Consider the following 18,062-nt stretch of genomic DNA (forward strand, 5'->3'; position numbering starts at 1 on the left):
ATTTCAGAGACACGCAGAAATGTATAGGAAACAAATTGGAAGTAGTTTAACATTTCTGCCTATCATTTAAAAATATACTTGTCAATGTGTTATTACAGGTATCATTACTAATCAGGAAGGAAAAAGAAAATGCACTGTTAATGGAGAAGCAGAAAACCAACTGCTATAACTATTATTTAACATCATACATGTTATGTAGGTATGTATGGCAAATTGCAACAATGTAATTAAGTGCAATGTAGCATAGACAGAGATTAGGTCAATTAGGTCATATTTCCATGTTTATGAGCAAAGGAAGAAGAGTCATAGATTTCTCAGAAATAAGCAAGGAGTCTCACAGAGATCTTTGGTACTGGTTTTATCTTCAGATAGAAAATAACCTAAAAATAAAGTACATTATTCATTGCAGTAGATTGTCTGACAACAGATTAAGAATGAACCCACAAGGGAAAAACAAAACAAAACAAATCCAATCTGGCATCTGTTTGAGAGTCTCTTGTAAATGAAGGAGGACTTCCCACGTGCGACAACTCTGCATGACCGACAAGTCTGAATCTCTCCATGTCCATGAGGCCATACTGCTGCTATGAGGCAGGAGTACTCACCAATCCACCACTCTACATGCTCCTTAAGTGTCGAGGACTGCTGTCCCACAGAGGAGCGTGGACATCTGCTGGTCGGACACAGTCTCCTGCTGAATCACACCCATGGCCTGGCACAGGTAAGCAGCCAGGATGTGCTTACACTGGCAGACAGGATGGGGGATACTGATTAATTGCGTTTACATGGAAACTACTAATTTGTTTATAAGGCTAATTCACTTTTATTCCAACTGAATAATGTCATGTAAACACCAGACTAGGCCTAATGAATAGGAAATCCTTTGGGTAAGCTGTTGAATAGGAGAACATTACATTACATAATATTTGCTTCAATAATTATGATCCTGTGTACAGGGGCCTAAATGATTTGAATTAGAGTGATAAAATACATATCGGCAGATGGTGTGTACAGTACATGTCCCTAAATGTCTGGACAGTAGTCAGCGGACATGTGTGTGTAAGTCAATGTGAGAGAATCATTGTGTTTTGTTTGTGCCGCAGTGCTAAATGAATAGTAGGTTCTGTTGTGCACGCATCTGTGTGAGTCTACTGTATAATTGCACACACATCTTATGTTTATGTGACATGTGCACGTTGAACAAGATTACCTATGTCCATCAACGCTATCATGAGTAATAGCACATTAATAATTCACTTGTTGCCATTCCCAACCTCTTTCTTGCATTAAACAAGAATGAGCCTCCATAATAACATGAATTACTCTTTGTCATGTGTGCAAAGTCTGCAGAAACAAAGTGAAGGAGAGGCGATGAGGACACGATGTTGCAGAATAGTTTCTCCCATCTGCTATGCACATTGTAGGCTACCGGCAGGCTTCAACCACATGAACCCTAGCGTCCCTATTTTGAGCATGTAATAATAGGCAAAAATAGCAGATCTACAAGCTCATAAGATCTTGTTGCGACATGTGAGATTTTAGATCTGCTATTTTCGCCATTTGATGTACAACAAAGTATATAGTGTTTAAGTGGATATGCCTAATTTGTCACATGGTCTTGTCTAATTTGTCACATTTACTCGCTGTAAATAACAGATTTTCAAGCGATAAATGTGACACATTTATTGATTATCCGTTTATTTATGGTGAGCGACAGTCTTGTGATTAAGTATAAATTAGAATTTAGGCTCCATGAAAGAGAGAGCTCTCCTTCAATCACTTAAACCCTGTATACTCTGTTGACCCCAGAGCCAGGGGTCTACACTAGGCCCCCTCCTTTTTTCCCTCTGCACCAAATCTCTTCACTGAAAATACTTTAAAAAAAAGGATTCGCCCCAGAATAAGGACGCTAGGGTTCATGTGGTTAACCTAACTAGGACGTGACCTACATTACATCTAAAGTGAAGTCTGTCTACATCACGATGTGCCCACCCACAGCACCCATACATCAACAAAGCCAGTCCCCTAAGCGATAGTGGTGGACCACTACAGCACCACGTGGTCAAACTCACTGTGTGGCATAAACAAATCACTCAGTCAGGAGCCCAGAGAATGTCATTTTTTTCAACAGTGAAACAATAATAATAAAATCTACACACTGCAGCGGATTTTATTATTATTTTATCACTGTGTTCAAAGCTGACCCATTGTAAACTCAGGCAACAAACTAATACTTGATCTACAATATAAGACAATCCAATAATCATGTGTGTGTCTTGAGACCTGGCAGCGGTTGACATTGTGCTAGCCATAAAAGTGAGTTGAGTGTCTGATGGACTAGTGGGTCTAGTGGTTCTCCTTTCATTTCATGGGGAATGGCATTGGTACTGTTGAAATGTTCATGGGCAGTCTTCATGGTCTGCTACAAGCAGAGTTTCTCAGACTGAATTTAGCAGCACCCTCAAGGGAGCCAATCAGGCTGACAGTCAGGGTAGGGAGCCATCCGAGGTTGTTCGGTGGCAGATATTTAGAGCCGCAGTTCAAACGGTCGATCAAAATGGAGACGCCCTCATGGACCAGACAAAAACATGACCTGGACTCAATACATCTGTTATGTGCTTGTTCTGAACTTTGACTCTGTCGTATTTCAGAGCCTGACCAGGGAGAAAGGGTGTGAAACTGTCCAGCTGTGTAGCTGTGTGTGTGTGTGTGAAGTTGGTGCTCTAATGTGGTTAAGTAGATACATGTGTGTATGTTTGCGTATGACAGTGTGAAAGAGTTGACAAGCCTCACCAGTAGGCCTTCATTTCTGCGGAGCACGCTGTAGGTGAATGCCGGACAAGGACAGTAGTGGCACGACATGAAGCAGGTGTACAGACGCCCTGACCCTCCCATCACCTGCAACGAGTAAAAACAAACCATCACCAACTGAGGCACGTGAATGAGTTTGTGCAGTGCATTCAGGCATAGATGCATGCAAAGTATATGTAAATACAGACGATCCTGACAAACATGGACAGTAGGGTTTCATGGCAGTTTTTTCGGACAAAGGAGTGGCTACAGGTGTGGTACCTTTGCAGGCAGGTACCTCAATCAAATAAGCCCCGTCCGAATTCTGTTTATATGTCCTGCCACTGTAAACGTTTCAAAGCACCACCTACATGATATACCCGAGGAGTCCTGGAGGCAGTCAAAAGCACAGCGTGAACAGGAATTTAGGAACACTAGCTGACAATGTACTCATTGCATCCCTAATGTCCCTCAGCATGTCTCAGCACATCCCAGGAACCATCAAATATGCAGGAAGGAACACCCCACCTACCCTCCCTCTTAAATATTTCACAGAGCTGAGAGAATTAGGCTGTGTTGAAGGTGAGGCTGATGTCACCTTTCTCATCATTTCAGATTATTTATCACCCAGAAAGCGAAGACAGGGGAGGGTGCATTTGTAAACAACTCTAACATGTTGTCTAATGGACTTGTTTGACAGAATACGTGGTCCGTGGATATGCTGGTTCATTCTGTACTCAGGACAGTCTTTCAAGGGAAGTCCTTGAACATGGCACAAGAAGACATTAAGACACTAGATTAGCTTGATGTCCCACTATAATGAATGTCTCCCAAGATGGCAGAACAGGCTCCATTATTCTCTAGGGTCTTGCTAAATTACCTTTCCCTGTGATCTACTAAAGTAAAGTTAAAATGTGACTCTTCCTTATAAATAAGCCTCAGCAGGAACAATGATACAGGCTTGAAAAGCAAAGCATTGTGCAATGAGGCACCATACACGGCAGGGTAAGGGTTAGAGGAGGTGAGATGCACCTCTAACCAACAACTAAGGCTATGTACTGCTGAAGTTTCAAAAGACTAGAAATCCAGCTCACATTTGGGCAATTTTTTTGTTCTTCCCTTGAACAGAATATGTACTGTTGTTGCAAGTTACCCTGCAATGATGGCTAGATGTGGCAACAGGAACGTAGAAGGCACATTTGCTTACACTGTTAATCTGCTTCCTCCACCTGGCAGGAATTCAAAGGCAAGGAGAGAATTCCTCAACAAGTCTGTAAATCAAGCTCTCCTGTTCAGTGAATGTAAATGGCATAAACAGAAGCGTGGGGTCCAGCAAAGTGCTGGCTTCATCTCTGCTAGAAAAGCTGGCTCCCATCATATGTCAGGCACCAAGACATTAGATGGCCCTTCATTTCACAAGCATCACATCGGACCACAAGAAGGGCATCAGGGAGCAGGAGATTCCAGGGTAGCTGGGAACTCACATGGACACAGCATTATTTATGCTTTTTGGCATTCTTCAAATAGGAGTGTAGAGAGACAGGAAACCAAGATAAGACAGGAGTTGGATTCAAATGCAGATATGGTCTGTGCACTATTACTAATAAATCAGAATGCCTTTATTGTCCTTGTAAAACATACATCGTGCATGCATACAACAACATTTGTAGTACCACTCTATTGGTGCAAATTCAACAGGAGGAACAGTCATAGGTGTATATGGAGTAAAAATGTGGACTTAGCACACAGCCTTGAGGTGTGCTTAGTGTGATGGGGAGAAGATCCAGGAGCCGGTTTTTACTCTATAAGGGCAGATATATAAATTATAGTATTACATGTTGAGCTATAATCAATGAAGAGCATCCTCACTCTGTGTTCCAAGTGGCTCAGTGTGGTATTAGTTGCAATGGCAATAGCATCCTCAGTGAATCTATTAACCATATAAGCAAACTAATGTAGGTCGAAGGAGGTGGGTAGACTTGTTTTGATGTAATGCAGGACTAGTTTCTTAAAGCACTGGTGTTCTGTCTGTAGTCATTCAGGTCCTCGTAGATAGGCTTTTGGGGAACAGGAATGATAACGGCTGACTTTAAGCAGGGTGGCATGATGGCTTGGAACAGGTATACTAGCTGAATCACACTCCAACCACACACCTTTGATATACAGTAGCAGCCTCATTACCGTTATAATTATTATGAATAATAAAAATTGTATTGTATTAATGGTTATTTAAGCTAACATTAGTTACAAGCAACAGCTTTATAAATCATTTAAAACAACATGGATTTCACTTGAAAAGGAGTTGGAGAGTAGCAAGCAGACTTTACTTGAATGCAAAGTTGGTGCAGTGCAATAGGTAGAACATAAACTGACTGTACTTCGAACTTGACTTGGGGACTACTCTAAAATATGGGATTGGAATGAAAATAACTAAACGCAGTAAACAAGCACCGACAGAGACAGACAAGACACACAGAGACAGGAAGGCACAGATGTCACAGCCAATGTGACAGTTTATTCGTGTGTGCGTGGGTGTGCGTGCATGGGTGTTTATTTAGTTTTGACAATGATGATTACATCTAGGAACCCAAACATGAAACGACACCAGCGCTAACCTTTAAAAGGATGCAGTGGTATAGTGATGTCTAGAGAGTGGGTAAAACATTCTGGGAAATCTGAATGCTGCCAAGAATGACCACATTGGAAGGCCAACTTAAAGTGATAGTTTGCTAAAAATTTACAAATACAAATTGTCAACTGGTTTCTAATGGTCCCACACTGAAGGGATTCTGAATGACTAACCAAGCAGAGAGTGAAAGATAAACAACATAACTACAGTATATAGGTATGTCTGATATAGTATTAGTCTTTATTACACAGCTTGGTTGAATTCTTGATTCTGATTGGTCAATCACTGAATTCAGTGGTCTGTTATTTTTGAATAATGGCCGCTGAACTCAATAACAGACCGCTGTCTAATCAAAGGCTCAGAGCACCTGCTCATATCAATCTGATTCTGCGCTGCTTGATTTTGTGCCGTATCCAACATGGCAGCTATGTAAACATTAAACAACAAACACACAATGTCATTTACAGCTTTTGCCCTGAAGAATGTTTTAGAAAACACTTGCAGTAACCGAATATTGATTCTATTTTATGAACACTTCCCGTTGTTTTCCGAGGGACGCGTTGCACTGGCTGCATCTGGCATAAATGAATGGGCTTCTTTCATTACGTAAGCAATTCAAATATGAAATCCTTCATTTTGATTTTACTTTTGGGTCAATTTATTAATTTCTCTATTAAGTAGCTGTGTAATAAGCAGGATAATCAATGTGTCGGGGTCTAATCACCCTGGGTTTATTTCTCAATAATGACCTGCTCTCCATTAATTATCCCTTGCATAATGACCTGCTCCCTATTGATTATCCATTGCATTCTCTACAGGATGACTGAAAGGGGTATTGTATAGTTGTCTTGACTTGAGGTATGATGATGATATACCTTATAATTTCCAACATGGAAAATGTACATCGTCAACAGCACATAAACATCCAAAACATGACAGACAAAACGTAGTCGGGCTGCTCTGTGGTTTCAAAAGTATATCATCTTCATATAAACTCCTTTGGTTGATTAATAATTATGAATCCTTTGTCTTTCCTTGTTAATTTTCCTCAAATGCAAAGTATTTCCAAAGCAGCACTTGTACCGTTTTCTGTCCGTTCTAAAAAACGTCAAGCAAAATCACACTACAAATGGAAAGAGGAACACAATTATCAGACTTTTGTCCAATGCCTCATATTTGTCACTCAAATCTATTCGTGGAAGCAGTGCACTTGTCATCTCGGACAAGCAGCTCTCTGTACAGTGTAAGGTCGTGATTGGACAGCTGATAACAAGCGGTCCACGTCACAAGCACATTTCTGAAAATATGAAACTATTTTCAACCTTTAAAGACTGTGTGGCCAGAAAAGGCACTCTAAAGGCCTTCTAAAAGTGACCTCGCTCTATGCGGTGGCCTTTTGGTAATTTCTCAAAGGGTTTAATATAAAAAAGCGGTGCCTATATTTCAACCATAAGGATCGTAGTGTGAACGCTACCTTAGGCTACATTTTGGGACAAATGTTAGACATGAAACCAGTTGATTGGGTCATCATGTCAAATTAAACACAAAAGTGTTCCAAATTACATTTTACTGGGTTACGGTTAGGTTTAGGGCAGGCGTGTCAAACTACCAAGCTTGCTTGATTATTTGGAGGAAAATTTCAAGGATTATCAGGAGATTTTTACGGTCAGCTAAAAGAAAAAATTAAGTCATATATTGCCTTCTCTATAAGCACTAACATGACTAATTAAGCTCAATTGAGAATATTCATTTGTGACCGTTACCGAGGAGCTTGTGGAGTTGGTACAGAGTTTTTGTAGCAAAAGCAAAAGCCTGAAGATGGACAATGCCAGTGTAATAACCAAACAGTGAATCTTATTACAGCCAATGGACTCAACCATCAGCAATCTGACACTCTTTTGTCTGAAGATAATATTTTACATGGCCTACCCTTCCATGCTGAAGTCTGCTAGGCAGAGAGGCTGTGCTAAAACGTATCTTTCAATTACGCAATGTCTGGAAAATGGACTATTAATGAATTGCAATATAGCTATTCACCAGTACAGGTTAACAGTTCTGCAGATTTTTGCCTACCTGAGCACCCTTATTAGCCTACTTATAACTGCGTATGCATGTTTGGAAGTTGTGCCCACTTGGACACCTGATTTCTCCAGTGCTTTCAAGGCTGTCCGTGGCCACCTAGACTAGTGGCCATGACCCCCCCCCCCCAAAAAAAAAAATATATATATATTTTACCTGGGGACCCCCCACCCTGACAAGCACTTGGAATTGTAGGAATTGAGGCATTATTTTATTTGACTCGGTTCCACAGATAAACAGGGGTTGTGAGCTTGTGGATCGGCTATTTTCACAGTGACTTCACTGCTATCTGGGGACCCCCCCCCTAAAACACCCCTGGGGTTTCCGAGTTCCGACCCACAGGTTGAGAACCACTGACCTAGACTATTCATTGTACAAAATCATTAACGGTACCGAGGGCCAACCCTAAAAAAAAGAGAAAGAAATTCAGTATGTTTATTAGACCATCAGGCTTCTGATTATAACCGTATTAACAGTGTCATGTAGACACTTGTTCCATTATAGAACTCTATAGGCACACTGAAAGGCACTGCAGGCAGAAATTTACACATCTGACAAAGTATAAAATGTTAATAAAATAGTATACCCGTTCCTGCTCAGTCCTAGACCTTAAATCAAGAGGCTAAGAATGCTACCCATCATGTTTGGTGCATTGTAAACAAATACTATGACAACATTTGTGCCTTGGAAGTTCAGCATTGGAAGCACATACAAAGAATTATCTGTCCCACACAAATTCATATTTTGTCCAATCTGGCTCATGGCCTAAAATGAGTTTGACACCACTGGTTTAAGGTAAGAATGAATATAAGCCAATACACTGTCCCCTAAACTTAGCCAAACTGTGTGCGTGTGTGTGTGTGTGTGTGTGTGTGTGTGTGTGTGTGTGTGTGTGTGTGTGTGTGTGTGTGTGTGTGTGTGTGTGTGTGTGTGTGTGTGTGTGTGTGTGTGTGTTTCTTGCCTTTTCTCTTTAGTCAGTTAATCATTTAAAAACTAAAGCATCATTCATTTGTCTGGGCTTATTTCTGCTTCCCCCTTGTTTTCAACTAATAGTTAACACTTCCTGATAAGTCTGTTACTCTGTGACCAGAATGCAGAATTTCAGACATGGGTAAACAGGTGATGTAATGAAACTGTTGAGTTTACTTCTAAACTTCCTGAAATCAAAGCGTGAAACTAGCAGCTGCTTTGTGAAAAATTATTCTAGAGAAAACCACTCTCTCATACTATTTCAAGAATCTTTTAAACTATACAAATGCATTCAAATGGAGAACTGCTATGCCTAACAAGTGTGTCTCCGTTTATTTTTTTGTTGCAACAAGGACTTTGCTTAAACAGTCATGCACACGGCACACTTAATGCTGGGTGTCAAAGACAATATAATAATATCTCCTTATCCTATTTGTGCCTTATCCATGATAATCTCATGACAACTGTATGTAAAAGCTGAAGATGATTAGATTATCATTAAGCTTCAATTGAATAAACTTTTCTATAATATATCATTTATATTTTCACTTTTCACTTCTCCAATGATACCTTTCTTCACAAACCCAGGAATATAAGCTGTATTAAATAACACTGTGAATGACACATACTGAAGACAAGTCATGTGAAACCCGTCCAAATAAGACGTGGTAACCGACCTCACCACATATGTAATTGCAATGTTTCAGGTTCAATTCTGTCTGGGAAATCATGCAGCATGCATGTCCTCCCCCCCCTCCACTCTCAGATTCCCGTCTCTCAATTATCCTGTTTAAGTACACTAAGCAAGAACAAAATATGACTGTATGTATGTATATATATATATATATATATATATATATATATATATATATATATATATATATATATATATATATATATATATATATATATATATATATACACACACACACACACACACACACACACACACACACACACACACACACACACACACACACACACACACACACACACACACACACACACACACACACACACACACACACACACACACACACACACACACACATATATATATATATATTGTAAATATACAGAATATAGTGTATTATGTTTTTTAAATACTGCATTTGGAATATTGGTTAGGTGAGCTGAGGATTACTTTACTGCTTTTTACAGATGATGTGGTCCTGATGGCACCATCCGTCTGTGACCTGCAGCTCTCTGCAGCTGAAGTGTGAAGTGGCTAGGAGGAGGATCAACACACGCTCTACATACTCCCCCTTGGTCGTGTCATTAGCCGGCATGGGATATCCTACCACTGCTACGCTGATGACACCCAACTTTACATCAGGACCAACCCCACCCACTCTGCCTCCCTGCCTTCACCTCCTTCAACACCATCATCCACACTGACCACCTGCCTTGAGGAGATAAAAGGCGTGGATGACTCAAAATGTCCTACAGCTAAACAGTACAAAAACAGAGGCCATTCTAATCGGCACCCCACACCAGGTCAAATCATCCCCAATAACTAGCATCACTTTCTCCAGCCAGATCCTCTCCCTCTCACCCGCAGTCACCAACCTCTGTGTTAAAATGGAACCCCACCTGACTTTCGATTGCCATATTAAACACCTCTGCAAAACCTAATTTTTCCACCTCAGAAACATAGCCAGACTCCGCCCCACACTCACCCTGCCAGATGCCGAAAAACTAGTTCACGCCTTTGTCTCCTCAAGGCTTGACTACTGCAACGCACTTCTCATCGGGATCCCTAGCAAGAGCATCCAGAAGCTCCAGTACATCCAGAACAGTGCTGCTAGGATCCTGATGAGAGTGCGGAAATACGAACACATCACACCCATCCTCCATTCACTACACTGGCTTCCCGTCTCCTTTAGGATCGAGTACAAGGTCTCCCTCCTCAGCCATCAGTGCATCCACAGTAATGCCCCCTCCTATCTAAAGGAACTCCTCAAACCCCCGAACTCCACCCGCTCCACCCGCTCCCTCCGCTCTAGAAACTCAAACACACTCGAACCCCACACAACGAAGCTCCGCACCATGGGGGATCGGGCCTTCTGCTCAGCTGCTCCTCGACTGTGGAATGCCCTTCCTGACCATCTGAGAGCACCACAGTCCATTGACATTTTTAAAAGGGCACTAAAAACCTTTCTTTTTAACAAGGCATTTGCCTAGATAGAGATGTAGTTGTTTTATCTTTTATCTCTAAGATTTGCGAAAATTGCAGATCTACAAGCTCACAGCGCATCACAATGCAATGCTTTGTGAGCTTGTAGATCTGCTGTTTTCACTATTTGTCCTACGGCTTAAGTATATAGGGCTTAAGTGGTTAACATGTTACAGTACATGCATCAAATCTGTCTTGTTTTTCAACGTAGTGTACTGTGGAATATGGTAGACTGACTTTAAGTTGTTTTTAATTTAGCTTTTCTACTAGGCTTCAAGGCTTGTTCTCAGGGTTACTGTGTATAGGTCACAATGAAAAACAAAAAATGATACAACTCTAAATATAGTGTATTAATAATTTCCAATAGATCCTTCCGGACCACAAAGGCCAGAGAGCCTGGAGGGTTAAGAAGTGAAAAAATTCAGATGACAATGGAGTTATGTGTTCAAACAGAGGGAGGAATCATGTCCGTATTTAGCCTCATTGTATTCTACTGTTCCTTTTGGAGAACTTTTTTCACAGAGGCATTTAAGAGTTTACAGGAAACTTGGGTCACAGTGACCACAACCTCAGCCACCACCAGCCTAGGTTCAGAACTTTTTATTATTGAGGTTACATTGTGATGTCAAGACTAGGAAACGTAAAGTCAGCTCTCTTGGTGTGTGTCAAATGGGGCTAAAGCCTTTTTTTAAACATGATATTATTGTAAAATGACCATATAAATATTCATGTATCTCTGATATCTATCTATAAGCTTGTGCGCATGTTCGTCCATTGGTCCCCTGCATATTTCGAGAACCGTCCGACCGATCTACTTCAAGCTCGCCGTGTGTATCACAGCATCAGGACCTGAGTGAGGGATGTGCCGAGTGGGAAGTCTATCGAATCTGCGATTGTCTTGAACCAGGGATCTCCAAACATGGGCATACATGGAACACACAGACGGACAGATACAGAGATCTCCATATTTATAGGCATAAAAGGGACACCGACAGACAGACTAGGGCAGGGTTCCCCAATAGGCGGCCCGCGGGCCATTTGCGGCCCGCGACGACTCCTGTCGTTATTAGATTTTTTTGAAAAATAATATCTGTATTACTGTTCAAGCAGACTAACAAACACATCTGTAAGTTGATTCTGGACTTATTTTGATTTTCAGTATGTACAACTGGCTGCTGTTAATCTGTATTACTTTTCAAGCAGACTGTAACAACCAAATATTTTAAGTAAATGGTTGATTCTCAACTTATTTTGTTTCCAGAGTGCATTTTTTCCTTGTGTGACCTAAAATAACACAGTGTCAAATTAGCTAGATTAGAGGGGGAAAAAAACTCAATTTTGCGCACAACTTTGCCCCTGGCCCTCAGCTGGGTACCAAAGACATAATTTGGCCCTTGGGGAAAAGTAATTGGGGAACCCTGGACTAGGGGTTCTCTGACAAAGGGTATTGCATAACCGGAGGGTTATGCACAGATTCTATAGCCTGGGATCCAGCCTGCTTCGCTACGTTCGGCGTTTCGCTTCTCAGTCTGGAAAGGGAGGCGGGACATGCCAAACGGCTTGAGTCCTGCCGTGGCTTCTGATTGGTCTGTGGTGCGGGGCGGGACAAAGCACCAGTGAGACGTCATTCCAATGCGCAGAAAAACAACAGTGTGAAAAGCATGGAGGGTGGCGCTGGCTGATGACGTAGGTTGCCTAACGCTACTCTCATTCGTTGGAACGACATCCAATCAGCAACGACGTTGACTACGTAACATATGTAGTTCTAGTGTAGTTCTGCAAAACCTCCCAATGGGAGGCTTTCCAGACTGAGAAGCGAAGAGAGAAACAAAGATCCACCGAACGTAGCGAAGCAGGCTGGATCCCAGGCTACAGATTCTACGGACCGCACCGAATCTCCATGTGTTTGGGGGGAGTGTATGAGTCGGCTTCTCTGATTGGACAACCCGACCCGCCGGCTTCACAGATTGGCGGAGCTTCGTGTCACATTTGTGCAACTTAGCCAAAATATAAGTCCCTGATTGGTCAACCGGAACAAAAGCGACAACGCAAAGCAAAATGCGATGTGTGACGATCTGACAATGGGTACGAGTACATCAGATAACATGAGTATTACACAATGGTGGGGCGCGTATTCCCGACTTGCATCGTTCACGACTTGCATGGCCCCAGCACAGGTAGGCGGACGCTGGTCTAGAAATAATAATAATAATAATATATAATAATAATAATAATAATTTAGTTAGTGTTTTGAAAACTTAATGATAAAAGTGGGAGACCAACATGCACTCGGCCGGTTAATGTGAAGCACTGATGCTGTTGTTGTGCATTTTAGCTTATTGTTGATGATTATAATCTATATTGAAACAATATTATGATATATCTGCAATACAATCAGAGCAAATTCACCTTTATGTTTACTTTGGCCTTTCTTGGAGTTTGTACATGATGCATGTTGTCAGCCAGCACTAGCCTGGCACGCCCATAGTCTATGCTACCAACATGATTAATATTTTCTGAAATCAAGATCGGCGTTTTGCTGTAAACACATTGTCATGGCCCCGATGATAACAGCTAAAAACCAGGAAGTAAGGATTGTTCGTTTCACATTCACATATTGTGCCCCAGTAACATCACTGAGGTATATTTTTCAGCACAATTTCAGCAGCATTCAGAGACGCATACAGTAGACTGCTCAGTGTTATGGCCGTGAATGGAACATTATTTCTTGGAATGGAACATTACAACAAATATAGAACTAATGCTGAAAATTGTGATGTTTTCCTTTAATGGTACTGGCAACAAGTAGCCAACATTTCCTTTGGAAGAACACTGACAATTGAAGCATAGCAAACCTGAAAGGCTTTCCGACCGCTGGGAGATGACACACAAGTCACAGCGTGTTGGTCCACCAGGTCCAATGCCTGCAGAGCACATGACCCAAAGACAAACCTCAACCTGGAAGAGAGGGACATTAGAAAGACATACAAACATAATAAACTGGGGTGTGCATGAATACATTAATGTCATAATAATAATAAGAATGGAATTACCATCACATCAAACGTTCAAACATTTATTGCAGTCAAAGGGGTAATCCACTGATTTATACTTGGTAGCGCACACCAAAAATAGCAGATCTACAAGCTCACAACACCTTATATCGCAACATGGTGTGAGCTTGTAGATTGGCTACTTACAGTATGTGACACCAGCATGCAACCACATATAAATCAGGCATACGTTCTGCTGTTCTCTTTACAATGCACAAAGGCATGGAAAATAATCTGTTATGCAGGAAAAATAGGTTACAATATCCACATACAGTAAATAAATACTAAGTAAGCAACACCAAGCAAGTAGAGGCTGGAGCTGTGGTTGTGAACAGAGTCGGAATCGGTTAGCTGCAGCAGCAGAAGTATCACTACCAGAAATTAGCTATTACAACCAATCACGTTGCATACAAGAGAAGAAGCAAATCAATTTGAGGTGATGTGAGGATTCACAATGCAGAGGCCTGGGCTCACACCAAGAGTTGGAAGCTGTCATGGGATCATGTGTTTGTTACTGCACTAGCACCTCCTACTGGTTGGTCAGGTAGCCTGTTCAGCGGGGAGGGGAACTGGGGGACATAGCATGAACCATATAGGGCATAGCAGTGGCGGCCATTTTCTGGTTCCACTGCAAAATAGTCAATGCATTTTTCCCATTGACATTTCCAAAAATATTTATATCAATTAATTTAAGCCTAGAATCAAGCCATCCAGGGTCCTGGTGAATCATGACCATTAAAAAAAAATCTGTGATTTTCTTTTCTTTTATATTTAATTATATGATATACTATATTTAATAAATACCCTTTGTTTTGCCGTTTTCAAAAAAGTTTTTTCACAGAATCAAACGTTTTATGGTCATGATTCACCAGGACCCTGGATGGCTTGGTTCTAGGCTTAAAATAATTGATTTAAATATTTTTGGAAATGTCAATGGGAAAAATGCATTGACTATTTTGAAGTGGAACCAGAAAATGGCCGCCACTGCTATGCCCTATACCGTAGATATATACACAGATACCACATTGGCCGCTTCTATTTATTGGAGCAATGCGTCAACGCAGCTGCCATTTTGGCAGGGGCAAGCTGTGCCTCCTAATGCATGTATGCCCCATGTAGCCTATGTCTATTGAAGCAGGAAGTATCTCCGCAATTAAAATCATCATAACTCGCTAAATTCTCAACTGATGTTCAATTGGTTTGATTTGCTACAAATGTCAGACATGTAGTTGTTATGATATAGGATACTCGGTTAAAATAAAAATGTGGATTTTCATACCAAAACACTTTATCTATACATAGTAATGGTTATAAAACAGAAAAAGGTTGTAGCCTCAGTTACTTGTACAACTCAGGCATATTTCTTGCAGTGGAATTAGTGCAGGGTTGCCTCTGCCAATATGGCGGAAACAATGACGTACGGTACGAGCCAGCGGCCAAAGCGGTGTCTATGGCATGAAGTTCTGTGTGTTACAGTACAGCCTCCTAGTGAAACTCCTTACTGTCAGATGAAAAGAAGCAGCTGTTGTGTATCACAGTGGTTCTCAACCTGTGGGTCGGGACCTCCATAGCCAATCTACAAGCTCACAATGAGGCGTTGTGAATTTTGCAATTTTCCCAATATTTATCTGTGGAACCAAGTCAAACTAAATTGAATGCCTCAACTCCTACATTCAGAGTTCACAGATGATTATTTTGGGGGTCACGGCCTGAAAAGGTTGAGAACCACTGGTGTATCAGACGAGGCATGTGGTTGTCTACTCTACACCCTCCCCAGGACAATGTCCAGTGTGGGGTGTGCACTACTCTCGCTTAGACAATAGCCAGACAACTATTCCACAATCTCTGAATGCCATGTATGACGGAAGCATTTGAAAATTGTGGGAGGCAACAGTCTGGCTCACGAGACTAGGTGTGCAGCACAGACAGGGACCACATTAAACAGGGAATTGGCAATAAATATATCGGGAAGAAATGGGGTAAAAGGAAAACACGTATGCTGTTGATGTGCATTTAACTTCACTGATGATAATCAGTCTAGAAACATCAATATTTACAATACATACTGTAAACAAAATTGGTGGGCTATGTACCTACTGGTGGGTTATGTGCCCCCCCCCCACCCATGTTGGAGGCGGGAGGATTAAGTATTTCAGCTACCAGATGACCCAGTACAATGTCTCCCCAGAACTACCTAACCTTCCAGACAGTGGTGTTCCTGACCTGAACATGATGCAAAAATAGGACAAAAATAAAACAACAGCAACGTTATTAATAACACTCCAAAAGGCAACTGTAGGTCTAAGTGAGGATGACCAAAGAAAGAAACAGGAGGCTTCTTGACCACGGGCAGGATGTGGCCATGATGACCCATGTGAGGTGCAACCCTCTAATGCAAGTCACATACACTACCAGGAAATATAAAGGCTAGGGAAATTCAGATTGTTAAAGTGCATGCAATTGCCCACTCATTTTCTCAGAGACATGCAAAGCGGGATGACTCAGAAACTGGTGTCAGCACAATAGTCTATATAAATGCAAATTAAATATGTGATGGGTGGGTTTCCCAGAGTAACCACTGATGAATGATAGTGTAACAAGATCAACAGGACACTTACGCTATGAGTAGATCATCAGGGACTGCAAAAAAAAAAAGAAAAGACAAAGCAAACATTACAATAACATTATTCAGCTAAGGACTACTACTGGTTAGAGAGAGGCTACAAATATGGCTGGTCAGAATATTATAAGTATGTGGCTAGAGGCTACAATCTTGTGACCAGAGGATCAAAGCTTCATATTTCCTTACTCATTAGAAGATTAACTTAATCTAATTGTCTAATGAGTTGGGAAACTTGCTCAGGGGTAGTTATTGTCTTCATCTGATGACTACCCCTGAGCAAGGCAATAGCTCCCATCTACTACAAAGACAAGTGACACTGTGAAATGAATTCCCATGATTCTGTTTGAATGCAACCCCACTGCTTATACAGAGATTACAGACCATTGCTGTAAACGAGATTGTGTAAAATATAAAAACAAAACCTCGGCTATTTTACCAAACACAAGGGGTGGTGGGAGAGCAAATAAATGCTGCCAATTCGAAATACAGTCTTGTTTTGTGTCCGCTAAAGTTATCAACCTTGGTAATGTTAAGGCAACAGTGCCATCTACACACGAAAAATGAAACTACATGTTATTTCAACTTCTCGCCTTCGAAAGAATATTACGTTGAATGGCTGCCTCCTGATATATAATCTGCTAAACCCTTTGTAACGAATGGCACAGTCTAACTCTATGGGCACAGCAGGTGGGACTTTTGTCATGCCGTTGTGTTGTTGACCCAATCTAGTATGGAGTACGGTGATCATGTTATAGGCAATGCTGTGCACATCGCTTCCCCTTATATATTCCTTAGATTGATTACCATGTATTAATACATGCAATACTGTATATGGTCTTACTTTGTGAATTTTCTTCATATGTTTTCTTGATGTCTGCGAAAAGCTGTTCTGCCACTGCAGGCAAAAAAGAGCGCATCGCAGACGCTGTCACGCAGACTATCTTTTTGTATAAATAACGTTATGCACAGACGACGTCAGGCAGGAGCTTGTGTTGGTGGTCCAATTAATGTTGTTATGTCGTTCGAAAGAACGTTCTTTGATATGCATGAAGCATGATTTCAATGAAATGAACACTTCCTGAAATACTAAGCAGGCTCCCCGGGCTCCAGCCTTTCATAGTCCGGGCAATTCAGGCTGGCAGATTCGTCAGTGTTCGTCCTCCACTGGAATGCATTGCAATCAATGACAGGATAGCCTCAAATGACAGCCTGGTGGACAAGCTTACGAATCTTTTAATGACTGCGACCTTTGTTAAATAACCGACCCAGGGAGAGAAAAGAAGACTTATCACACTTTGTTTGCTGGTCTCTTGTTTTCCGATGTGCACTCTATTTTATTGATGTATCTAAAGAGCACGTTTCTGCATGGACTGTCTAGCCTGGAAACCTGACGAAAGTGCCAAAGCGAATACCGCCCAGTCAGAAACTTTGTGAGCGGTTAACTTACTAGTTGTACACCAACTCTCTCACTCTCAAGCTCTCTCAAAATTAGCCTATCTATACAATTTGTATATTAATTATGAATTTGAATGAGATGTGCTGTGTTCAATGAGGTCAGTTTCCCCAATTCTGAGCATGGAGGGATATGGTGTTCTTTACTAGCCAACAAGTCTTGACATACTGACAAAAGCTTTATCACCCATTTAGAATGACTCTGGTCATAAGCTAATTGTCTGTGAAGTAGATAAATGAAGATTACAGAGACATTCTGGACATGCATGGGAACAGAAGACTTGTCATGCA

General features: G+C 41.3%; 1 protein-coding gene across 1 annotated transcript; it reads right to left on the bottom strand.

Moving 5' to 3' along the window:
• Positions 1 to 411: 411 nt before the first annotated feature.
• On the bottom strand, positions 412 to 17,429 carry zswim7 (zinc finger, SWIM-type containing 7). The gene is made up of 5 exons (XM_080435266.1): positions 17,161 to 17,429; positions 16,315 to 16,336; positions 13,499 to 13,601; positions 2,794 to 2,898; positions 412 to 745 (listed from the first exon to the last, which is right to left on the bottom strand). The coding sequence occupies exons 1-5, from the start codon at positions 17,234 to 17,236 to the stop codon at positions 629 to 631; spliced, it is 423 nt and encodes a 140-aa protein (XP_080291392.1). The 5' UTR covers positions 17,237 to 17,429; the 3' UTR covers positions 412 to 628.
• Between the last annotated feature and the right edge of the window lie 633 nt (positions 17,430 to 18,062).

The sequence above is a fragment of the Gymnoscopelus braueri genome (genome assembly GCF_963280865.1).
Source record: "Gymnoscopelus braueri genome assembly, chromosome: 8".
Lineage (NCBI taxonomy): Eukaryota > Metazoa > Chordata > Actinopteri > Myctophiformes > Myctophidae > Gymnoscopelus > Gymnoscopelus braueri.